Here is a 12,689-nt window from a genome sequence, read left to right as displayed (position 1 = left end):
AGTAACTTACCCAACATCTATCACCCATAAAGCGCCTTTCAGAGCATATGTACATGAATTCTCTATTTATGGCCTCCTTTGAAATTTAACAAAATGCTACATGTCAGTTTTACACTTCAGTTGACTAGTGATTATGAGAATTGCATGATTAGATGTGGTAAGATTTCTGCATACTTTGTATCAAACATGACTAGATATTCTACTTAAAGCACACCTGTCATGAGAGAAATATGTGGCCTCCACCTTGAAGTTCTCCTTGCCTGGCTGACATCAGTACTTCTAAGGTACAAGCTCAAAACAAGCACACAATTAGAAAAAAGAGCCAGCCTTCTATATGTCTATAGCTATTTCAGAAACTTAAAATATTGAAGCCAAATCATCAGCATGGCAATCAGTAAGATAGCATTCTCGAAAAGAGGGCTTAGAGCTTCAGCCTACATATTCCTCGCAAAATTTTCCACTGCAGCTCAAATCCCAAAACAAGAAGACATAGTTACATATCAAATGCATCACACAAAAACAAATATATATTGTCCATTGTAAAACCCCCTGTGTACATAGTGTATAGTAGGTACATTTACCTACTAAAAAAATAGATTTTTGTACAGTCAGCTGGCAGGCTCTGAGGGCTGGGTCTGTCACCTCCCCCTGGCTTCCGGAAGCTTCTAGTAGGATCCAGAACTTAGTGGGTGGAGGGGTGCAGACAGCAGCTTGAATATTCATGAGCACTCTGCCATTCCCTGGGGGAAAGACTGCTCAGAAGATGGAGAGTGCCCCATAAGTATTCTGGAGTCTGGCCAGGTGCAGAGAGTGGGTTTGAGGATCCAGAGGCCTGGAGGGGACCCCTGTGCTGGGGGTTTGCCACCAAGCAGAAGTGCTGCTTCTGAGAGAGAGAGGGAGAAGAGACGGAGTCAGAGAGGGACCCTCACCCCCTTCAGCCTCATCCAGGAGACACCCTGCCAAGTAAATGGGACATGTACAGCAGGAGGCTTGGATAGAAGTCACTGTCATGCTGAAGTATTTGAAGGGACTGAGTGAGTTACCCCTTCTATTCATCCTTCAAAGCCACAAAAGGTATAAAGCAGCTGGGTGCAATATCTAGCTAGCTTTTAAAAAGGACAGCGTACAGCTTACCTTCATCCCTGCTTGGGGAAAGCTCAAGTAAAGTCAGGTGCGCTGCTATTTTGCTGAAAGGAAGAGGTTAATTGCAGTCTGGAACTTGTGCTTTAAGATTCAGTAAGGATTTGTGATTATTCCTGCGGTAGTGCAGTCCAGGATCTATTCTGAAAGTTGGGAGCAGTTGTCCTGACAGTTCTTTCATAGATACAGTTTTGGGCATCCCATATCACCCTAACCCTATCCAAGTTAACCACCCTAATAAAACAACAAAAAACAAAAACATTGGATTGATTCTCTGACTGTTGAATGCTTGTGAAAAATGCTTGTTGCCTGGCTGTGCAGGACAAAGGGGACCCAAATTCCAGTTAGCCCCTAGGAGGTAATGCTAGCTACACCATTATGTATTTTTTTGTACTTTCCAAATAATTTGACACATTTCTACCTGCAATCTGTATACCTCAGCCCAATGCTCCATGCTACTGATGCATCAGTAAATACCTTCACATTGACAGCCATCAGCTGCCTGTGGCTGTAAATCTTGGCTGTTGCTAAAAGCTCTGGTCTCCACTGAAGATCAGGAACCAATCACAGTGATTCCCAGTCATGTGATCACTGTGACAATTACGGTAGCGATTACATGCAGACTGGATGCAAAATAAGACTTCAGGTTGCAGATGGCACTGCGGATATGCAGACAGAAAATGGCAATGATCATTTATTTCATATTTTAATTGTGAAATACAACTACTACAGTATTGAAAAAGTAATTTACTAAATGAAAAATTTGATTTTTATTACATTTTTGTCAGGCTATAAGAAAACAGGGCATGGTATTTAATTAAACATTGTACCAAAATTGTATATGCCCCTGAAATGAATATATAAAGAAATTACCTGGATTAGCCAATTTTGACATTGATTTGCTTTCAAGTAACTGACGCATGCTGTGATGGCTAAATTTGAGCTGGGTAGGAAGACATCAGTGATCACTGGTCATGAAAAAGTTAAACTCCACTTTTCATTTGATGGTGTCACCTAGTGTGAATATTTCTCAGATTTGCCACTAAGTTTATCCCTAGAAAGTTGTTTCTGGGTTTTATTTGTTGCAGGGACATAAGTATTGCAAGAGAAGAAGAAAAAGTGTTTTATAGCTTTTCCAATTATTCATATTTAAAACTAATAACTAAGAGATTACTTTATTATGATGTAATTGGGGCTAGAGCAAAGCAATAATCAGATTTTACATTTAAAAAATGTACCTTAAGATAGTATCTAATATTTAATATTTTATTAAGGAAATATTACAGCTCACTTGAAAATGTTAGTAATGATCTAGTATAACATTTTTATAGGTTTTAAATCGAACCAAAGATGTTTATATAAGGAAAGTATAACGTATTTCATGTACGCACATTTTTTAATAATGATTGCGGAATCTGCCATAAATATATTTATGGTGTGAATATCGCATTTTAAATGCTTCCCCTTTTTATGTTTATGCTATCAGGGTGAAGGTTTGTAGATAACTGACCACGCTATGGTATACAAAGACAATTTAGACAGTTGTGCACTTCCAACCTCGTGGAAACAGTTTGGGAAAGGCCAAAGACTATGTTTAATGAGTTTGGTAAAGAGGAACTTAAGTGGCCTGCACAGATTTCTGACTTCAGAACTAATGAACACCTTTGGAATGAACTGAAATTCTACCTGCTAGCCAGATCATTTAATCCAACAACAATCCATTCTCAAAATGCTCTCTTGCTTGAATACGTACAAATTCCCACAGATGACAAAATTTATAGGGAGCGAAAAATTTTCTATCTGTGTATGGGCACTGTGGTTGTACAGAAATTGAGCTACCGATCAACTTCTGTACAACCGCCCTGTGTGATTTTCCCCCCTTGATCAGTGCAGCAGGCTGTAGCCTGCAACACCGATCAGTGTATTCTGACACTGGTGAAGTCTCCCCGCTATCAGAAGACAATAACTCAGCAGGCAGAATTCACTTATCCGCATTGAGTGTGTGGATGGGGGAAATGAGTCAGTTATTTTCATTTAACCTTCTAATTGAACTAAAAAAAACTGACTTTTATATATAAGCTACCTTACAGAATCAGATCACCAGGTGAAAACAGAGGGAACAAAGCTTAAAAAATGAATGCAGTCACCATAGCTAATAGTCAGTAAACTGCAATATGTTAAATTTTCCGTTTTGGGTTTAATACCACTTTAACAAACATTTCAAATATTTACATCAATTTGATCTCTTCTATCTAAAAAAAAATGAAAAAAAACAAACTGTACATTTCCAATAATATGTATATCTAGGTTATATTAGTTACATCTAGATTAGTTTTGGATAGAGGTGGGAATGGTAAGACCATCTGTCAATTTTTTTTTTTTTTTTTGCATTCTGTGTGCCCATTGGAGAGGTTCACCACTCTATTTGTACTGATGACCATTGTTACCAAAAAGAAAGAGGGGAACTCCAAATCTTTAGAGCTGTCAAAAGAACAAGAGGTAAAGGAAAATCTAATAGAAGCACTTGTTCTGGGGACATCTGTCTAAGAAGGGAATTCCCCTCTCTTTGGAAGATGTCCTATAACTTCCTATTGCGTCTCTGGAACAGGAAGTGAAGGGAAAGCTCCCCAGTAGTACACACACTCACCAGAAACTCTATCTAAAAATAAGAACAGATACACTTTAAGCATAGGCTGATCTTATAAACCAGAGGAATAATTTCATTGTTTACAACAAGAGGTCTCTTGGCTTTCTACACTGCCAGGGGTCCATGATGTGAGCTACTTTGCAGCTGCTCAGTTGAAGCTTCACTAGGCCTCTTACATGGTAGGCATGGGACAGATTGTTTTCTTGCCCAACTGTTAAAATGACCCTACCCATAAAACAGGAAACGTATTAAAATCTGATAAATGAAGGTTAGCGGTTTATTTTCGGATTTCCTTATTATTGAGTAAAAAGCTGTTGCCACCATTGTAATAGTGCAATACAGGCACAAACCATCTGATCTGATGAACAGACTGAGGAGCAGTGTTCATTGCGTAACATTATTATTCATCCTACTTAATGTGGTTAGCCAAAAAGTTATTTTAGTATTTTACTAAACCACCTAACTATTAACGACATTTAAAAGTAAATGGGAAGTAAACAGCTGAATCATGGAGCAGAAAATAAATAATGTTACTCTTTTCTGTATGAAATTTGGGAGGAGCAGAATGAAGAACTTTCAAATCAATTCACTTATTCCATTCTGAGTTGAATGAACACAAGTGACATAATGTCTCATGTTAACGCCCAGAGAAAAGGAGCAGAACAGTTGTTTGCCAGCGTACAAATTCATATACGCTTTTCAAAAAGTCAAATGTCCCTCCACAAATAAATAAATATTTGTATGTGGACACATATGCTTTTTTTATTGGCCAATGCGGTAAAATGAATAATCATGTAATGTGAAGGTTGATGGCTTTGGATTCAGTTTGAATGTTTATTTGAACTGGCTGACTCATTCCATACGATTTTGAACTCTTATGTTTGTAGCTAAATTAGGGCAGAGGGGGCATTAAAGGAGATTGGGCTTCAATATGATACCCAGTGCACCAGGTGCTATGTGCATACATTCTACTCTAGTAAGAACATGACTGCTTCACTTTATCCATAGGTACTAAACATCCACTAGACAAGTATACTTTTCTTTTCTCTGACAATAAATGCCACCATGTTGGTATGTGTAATAAGTTATGCCCCATACACACTATCAGTTTTTCTGCTGAGTTTTTCCTTCAGATTTACCAAAACTATGTAGTGCAAGGGCCTGTCTGATTGCATACAAATTGAAAACTTGAGGTTTGACCTCATATTATATGGTTTTGGTAAATCTGAAGGAAAAACTCAGCAGAAAAACTGATAGTGTGTATGGGGCTTTAGTTGTCCTTGGCATCCTACTGATAACACAATATTTTTGTGTTGGCAGCTGATGTGCTCATCGATCCAGAGTGCGCTGTTTGAGGAAGAAGACAGAGTAAAGAAGCTTCAACAAAAAGTGGCTTCCCTTGAGAAACGCAACAAACAACTCCGGAATCGAGTAAAGAAGGTCAAGAACTCTTTACGACAAGCTAAAAAGAATGCCAGAAACGTGGAAATGATTAACAGAAAACTGAATGAAAAACTCTCCTCAGTGGCTGGACAGATAACACACATGAATTCTTTTATACAAAAAAATTCTCATTCATCATACCTCAAAGTATAGTGCTTTATACTGGAGACCCTGATATAAAGTCTGTGCAAAATATACGCAAAATCTGCATTGTAGTTCATATTTATAGTGCTCTCGGAAATAAGTCCTAGGAAACCTTAATGGAATTTAATTAGAAACAAATGTGTGAATCATTGCTGAGATGTGTGTGAATCCTATGTGAAAACATATATAAATAGACACCCTAGGCATGCTAATCTATGTGCATTTTCATCATCATTTTCATTTAGGTTTTTAGGTGTAACAGGGTACTTTCTTATTGCTAGAATAAGCATATATATGCCTCTAGAAGTTGTGGGCTGCACCCTTATGCTGACCATACACTTGCCAATTGTTCACAGTTTTGAAGCTTTTTTATCAGCTTTCAACTACAACTATCTGCAACACAGTACTTTAATCATTTATCTATTTGAAGTGGTTGAACACGTGAAATTGCTGTTAAAATCGATCAGAAATACTGCAATGGCATTCCAATGGTTTCACAATTATTTCGATACTTAGGGGCATATTGATAAAATAGTCAGTTAACTCCCTTACGGTGGTAGTGGACACATCTGGGCACCCTTGTTTCTGTGCACTCGTAAACCTGTTTCGCTTGTGCACAGTCCTGCGATCAACTGTGATTGGACACACCAGATCACAGGCAAAAGGAACAGAGCCAAAGAGATTGGTTTTGTACCACATGAGAGCTGTGACCAATCACATCAATCACAACTGTAAACAGTGTAACACTTTGCATTGGAGAGCCCTCCCCTTCTCCTCACAATAGAGGAAGGGAAGCTCTGAGGATTTAATTCATAAGTCAATTCCTTAAATCCCACAGCTGCAGCAAAGGAAAGAGCAGTCAAAGGTGGGGCATTTAAAGGGCCCCGGACCACCAGGATTATTTAGAGGGGGAGAACTAAGTTCCACTAGCTACGCACACCTCAATTCGTTTTTAGCCACCTCAATATCAGCATGTTTCTTAATTTCCTCAAAAATTGTGGCATAAAATACGATCACCTTGGGGTGTCTCTTTCCAAAAAGGCCTCATTTTGGAGGTGTTCAAATTTGCTGGCATTTTTGATTGATGTATTATACTAGAAAACAAGATTAAAAAAACAAACAAAAACACAATGGTTACTAAACACTACCAAAAGAAAGCTCTGTCTGTCTCAAAAAACATTAGTACAGGGTTGTATGAGCGAGTAAATGTCAGTCAAACTATCACAGCACTAAAAACTGATAAAAAGGCTTGGGCGAAAAGGAGGTGTAATATGCCTGTTTTGCAGTGGTTAAAACATATGACTCTGGAAGGTTCAGTTGGGGTGAATGGTGAATGTCAGATTCACTGCTTTATAAATATTCCTGCTTAAAGTGTATAAAAACCCAAAGACAAAAATGTATTATATTGTACCTCAACAGTCTTTAGATGGGCAGATTGTTTTTTGTAGTTCAAAGCGTAGCTCGGAAAACGGATACGAATGTTTGATATATCAGTTCAGTGCATAGTGAGTTACGGAGGCACTGGAACTCTGGGATAAAAAAACTTTTTTTCTGTACTTAGAGAAAAGGTACACAACCTAAAAAATAAACGAATGTAGCCACCACATTTAAGAACTGGGAAGCTGTAATATATTATGTTTTGTTTTGGGGTTTATTTATCCTTTATATCTGTTAAAATGTTGTCAAAAGCTGATAGAAAAATTTTCTGAATTAATTGAGTGAAGTTTTAGTGCATTGTTTAGCTTTGTTCGGTCTCTGAAGACAAATGTTTGGCATGGTGCCTAGATTTGGTTATGTGAATTGTGGATGGGGTTTGGATCACATGGCATTGTTGATCTGATATCAACCAGCAATACATTCACTCAATAATTGCTAGAAATAACTGACCATCTAGTTGGCCATGTATGGTTTAGCTTTATCAATAACTATGCCTTCTGGGTGTTCTTATTGCATTTAAAGGCTTAAGGGCTTGCTTATTGCTTAAAGGCTTCCCTATGTGAAGAAAAATCTCTGTAAATCTGGGCCATTTTTTGGAGAGATAAAAGCAGAAAACCTCTCACCACAAGTTTTTTTTTTAAAACTAGATAGAGAAGATGGTTGGTAGGTCTAATTATTGTGAGAGGTGAGAGACAATATGTATGTTTCAATATCACTCATCTTATTGAGATGTCCTACAATCATAAAACATAGGGCTCACCAGCCTAGTGCATTATCCTCAGATATCTTTTAATTTTTAAAATGTAATGATAGGTAATATACTCACAAACCAAAGTGTACATAAAAACTCGTCAGAGTAAAACCAGCTTCAAATCTTCGCTACATCATATCACATGGAGGGACAAAATAAGTCCAACTGGCTAATTAATTTTGAAGGACTTGCCCTCTTCCTCAGAGCCAAAGGACCTATTCCTTGCAACAACACTTACATTTCCAAATGGTATGACAAATGTAAGGCACCAGCACCTCCCACTTACCAGGTGGGCAGGGGCTATCCTATTTGTTCTTTCAAGGTTCAACCAATAACAACCTTACTGTAATATATATATATATATATATATATATATATATATATATATATATATATATATATATATATACACTGTATATTGCATACTGTGTATGCTACCATGCCAGCATACTGTGTATGCCAGCTGGTCCAACTGAAGCCGGCCGCATGAAGTTCGGCTGACTTCTGTCGAAACGTTCATGCTGGACCAGCATTCAACTGGCTCCCAGAGCGCTGATCGAAGTGTTCTTGTGGGGGGAGGACAGAACACAAAAGCTCAGTGGGGAAGATAGCTCCGACCGAAGCCAGCAGTTTCTTTTCATTCAACCCACTGGGTTGAACATAAAAAAAACTGATAGTGTGTACCAGGCTTTGCGGTCTATTCAGCTGATGGTGCTGTGGATCAATCAAGTAAAATTGTCGGTGCCGCACACATTCAAAAGTGTGCTGGGACTGGTAGAATGGGACAAATTTGGGACAACCACAATTTGTCCCATTCTACAAGCCACAGTGCACTTTGGATGTGTTCAGCACCAACAATTTAATTTGATTTCCACACAGCATCATCAGCCGAATAGACTGTAAGAATCAGTATGTGAATAACATAAGCATATGTACTTTGCCCCCCTGAACGTGTAACCTGACCACATGGATTGTAAGATCGATTTAATATATATATATATATATATATATATATATATATATATATATATATATGTACAGTATATACATTTATTACAGTAAGATTGTTATTGGTTGTACCAAGTGGAAGGTGCTTTTGCCTTACATTTGTTACATTTGTCATACCATTTGTATATTTAAGCACTGTTGCAAGGTATAGGTCCTTTGGCTCTAAGGAAGAGGGTAAGTCTTTTGATATGCATTAGCCTATTGGACTTACAGTACATTGTCCCCCCATGTGATGTGATTTACCAAGAATATGAAGCTGGTTTTACTCTGAAAAGCTTTTATGTACATGTTGTTTTGTGAGTATATTACCAATCAATACATACGGTATATGTGCCCTCTGATTGTTTTATGGTTGCAGGATGTCCAGACTACCCAGTCTTGAGAGGGCAGCAAAGCCTGGCATGTCCGTGAAAGCCAGGATGAGAGGATAGAAAAAAGAGTCTACAACTTCTGGGAACCACTTTCAAGGAGGTCGCTTATTTGTTTGTTTGGAATCTCATCATTTTGATATCTGTCTGTCTGCGGCTAAAAGGACGTTTGGCTGGCACATGTCCTCTTCCTCCACTGAGATTAAAGCCCCATACACCCTATCAGATTTTATGCCGATTTTTGTCTTCAGATTTACCAAAAGCATGTAGTGCAAGGGCCTGCCTGATAGCATACAAACTCCAAAGGTTTGACCTCATATTATATGGTTTTGGCAAATCTGAAGACAAAAATCAGCAGAAAATCTGATAGTGTGTATGGGGCTAAACATACAATTTCAGTTGCTCTGAGCATGCAAGTTTTTGTCAGTTTGTAACAAAAAAAAGGAGGAACTGCAACAATAAATAAATAAGTAACCGTGGTTTTAAAATTAATGGCAGAGGCTAGTGTTTTATTACTTCCAGGGCTTCTTTAGCATCAAGATCAATCTCCAGCAAGTTTATATCACCTTGGTTAGTGAATTCATTTTGTATTTGGGGGTTTATCCCCTTCCCGCCGAGCGTACGCAGATGTGCGTACTCGGCTTCTGGGGGGTATACCGGAATGATGCCCGCACCTGCAGGCATCATCCCGGTACCGTTTTTTTCAGCAGGCGATTGGCTATCCAGCCATAACAACTGAAGCGGCTAAAAGCCATATAAAAAGACGTCCCCCCGCCCGCCACCTCCCGCCACTGTTACCGGTGCTCCCGCTCGATCGGGAGCACTGATTCCACGTCCGCTGCCTCCGGCTGCTGGGGAGGAACTGGAACGAAGCCGTAATTGGCTTCGTTCCAGTATCCTAATAGTAAACACGGAAGCGACGTAATGACGTCACTTCCCGTTTACTCGGCTGCCAATGGCACCGGTTTTAAAAATATATACGGTATTCAGAATTGCCTTTTTCGGCGATCTGAATACATTGAAGTGTAAAGGAGGGATGGGGGGTCTTTTACACCCCCGATCCGTCCATAAAGAGTACCTGTCACCACCTATTACTGTCATAAGGGATGTTTACATTCCTTGTGACAGCAATAAAAGTGATCACATTTTTTTTTTAAAACAATTTAGTCATTTTAAAATAAATAAAATAAATAAAAATATATATATATTTTTTAAAGCGCCCGCCGTCCCCGCGAGCTCGCGAAGCAAAGAAAACGCATACGGAAGTCGCGCCCGCATATGTAAACGGTGTTCAAATCACATATGTGAGGTATCGCCACGATCGTCAGAGTGAGAGCAATAATTCTAGCACTAGACCTCCTCTGTAACGCTAACCTGGTAACAGTAAAAAAAATTTGAAGCGACGCCTATTGAGATTTTTAGGTACCGTACTTTGTCGTCAATCCACGAGTGCGTGCAATTATAAAGTGTGACATGTTTGATATCTATTTACTCGGCGTAACATTCTCTTTCACATTATGCAAAAAAATTGGGCTAATTTTACTGTTTTTTTTTTTTAATTCATGAAAGTGTCCCTTTTCCCAAAAAGTTACGTTTAAAACACCGCTGCACAAATACCGTGTGACATAATATATTGCAACAATCTCCGTTTTATTCTCTAGAGTCTCTGCTAAAAATATATATATAATGTTTGGAGGTTCCAAGTAATTTTATAGCAAAAAATATGGATTTTAACTTGTAAACACCAAATGCCAAAAATAGGCTTAGTCATGAAAGGGTTATAGACTAATATCCTATATCTAACCTGGTAACAGCTATCATATTATATCATATCAAATAAACAGGGTCTCTAGGCAATTCATTTTACCACTAAAGTCACTATGTAGACTTTTTAAAAATTATTTTTTATTCATTTTATAGAAAAGCATCTACATCTACAACCTACTTTCTTGGTATTGCCTTGTAAAGGAGTTGCTGGGCAGCTCCATGTTTCTATGATTTCACAGTTATTAATATTCAGTGTTTGTGTTAAAAGAATTGAGTGGTTGATATATTTTCTATAGCATGGCAAAGGTCAACAGTGTTTTTGTAGCAGTGACTTTGATTAATGATTCATTTTTCATGTAAAATAATTCACAGTGTTTTTCTTCCAAGTACTATGTATATTTAAAATATTTTTTAAATATTTGCACATAATTTGGCAATAAACACTATTTAGACAAAATTTTGGTTTGTGTCATTTTATACATATATTTTACGTCTGCCAGCAGACAACTGTATAGCTGTGGAAAAATAAATTGTGATCCATTATTTTGCCTTTATGTTTAGATAAGAACCTTAGTTGATTTGAATGTCTTTGGCACCACCTTCAGAATATGGATTTAAAGCAGAATGTCACACAAATATTAAAACATATTATTTGTTAATTTTAAATGTTCGAGGTACACCACTGTAAGAGATGTAAAGAAGGGACCTGCAAGCTTGTATCTTCAAGTACTTAAAAAAAATCCTGGAAGACTTGAAGTTCGGAGTGCTCTAATTAACAAATAATGACTTTGGTAAATGAAGTCGCACATGGCCCAAAACCTATGGTCATCTCCCTTTTCCCAATAGGAATAAAGAACACACCGCTCTGGGTGAATTAGCTATATTTGATAGGAGCTCTGTTCAAGTGCTAACTCCGGCTCTCTAGGAAAAGGGATTGAAGAAGAAATGGCTGCACATCGATAGAAATCCAAATGCCGTTTATTGATCACCAAAATGACATCAAAGGACACCAACGCACAAGTCTCGTAGACGCGTTTCACACAGCGTAATGATTAAGCACAATTGTACTGTGTGAAATGCGTCTACAAGATTTGTGTATTGTGTCCTTTGATGTCATTTTGGTGATCAATAAACAGCATTTGGATTTCTATCGACGTGCAGCCATTTCTTCTTCAATCCCTTTTCCTAATATTGATCAATGAAGCTGTCCATTGTGGACAATGCCAAATTTGAGGAAACAGGGGCAATGTTCACTTTAGTTCCTCAAGTCGCTTTTTGCATTTTAGAGCCTCCCAGGCTCTGGTGCTTCACAAAATGAAGTGAAACAACGTGGGCTTCTTATGCCGCGTACACACGGTCGGAGAATCCGTTGGAATGTGTCTTATCGGACCGAGTCGTCACATAATCCGACTGTGTGTGGTATGCATCGGATTGATTCCGTCCGAATCTCCGTCGGACCCATGTTGGAAATATTTCCCGACCAACTGGGCCGGTCAGACATATTCCGATCATGTGTAGAGAATTTTGATCGGACCAAGTGCCACGCATGCTCAGATCAAATTTCTACATCAAAGCTATTGGCTACTAGTTCTGAAAGATCAGATTTTTTGCCAACTTGGCCCGACCGTGTGTATGCAACAGTTTCGGACAAGATCTGACGGACAAAATCCGACGGGCAAAATCCGACGGATTTGGTTATGGAAATCTCCGACCGTGTGTACAGGGGCTTAGACTGTTTTCTTTACATTTATGCCAGTGGTAGTTAAGCAAATTTAAAGAGATTGTTCAGCATGCTTTCTCCCTTTCCCCCGTATTTTTGGTAAAAATTGTATAGTATATAGTAGGGTTGCACCGATACCAGCATCCGCATTGGTGGCAATACTAAGCATTTTCACAAGTACTGGTACTTGTGCAAATGCTCCAGTACCTAAGACCAATACCGAATGTGGTGCAATTCCTGTCTGAATCAAATAAGGTTTCCCGC

At 38.5% G+C, this 12,689-nt stretch overlaps 1 protein-coding gene across 1 annotated transcript in view; it reads left to right on the top strand.

Annotated features, from left to right (window-relative positions):
• The window catches only part of CCDC3 (coiled-coil domain containing 3), a 98,649-nt gene extending 87,487 nt beyond the window's left edge, over window positions 1-11,162 (top strand). Inside the window, exon 3 of the mRNA XM_077472872.1 lies at window positions 5,108-11,162. Coding sequence (XP_077328998.1) covers window positions 5,108-5,383 — 276 coding nt within the window. The 3' untranslated portion in view covers window positions 5,384-11,162. The remainder of the gene's footprint in view (window positions 1-5,107) is intronic.
• The last annotated feature ends 1,527 nt before the right edge of the window (window positions 11,163-12,689 follow it).

Source organism: Lithobates pipiens, unplaced genomic scaffold (genome assembly GCF_037356315.1).
Source record: "Lithobates pipiens isolate NorthernLeopardFrog02 unplaced genomic scaffold, aLitPip1_a1.2 Scaffold_8, whole genome shotgun sequence".
NCBI classification, from domain to species: domain Eukaryota; kingdom Metazoa; phylum Chordata; class Amphibia; order Anura; family Ranidae; genus Lithobates; species Lithobates pipiens.
Note: the sequence above shows the minus strand (reverse complement) of the source record. Positions and strands in the feature narration are given on the sequence as shown.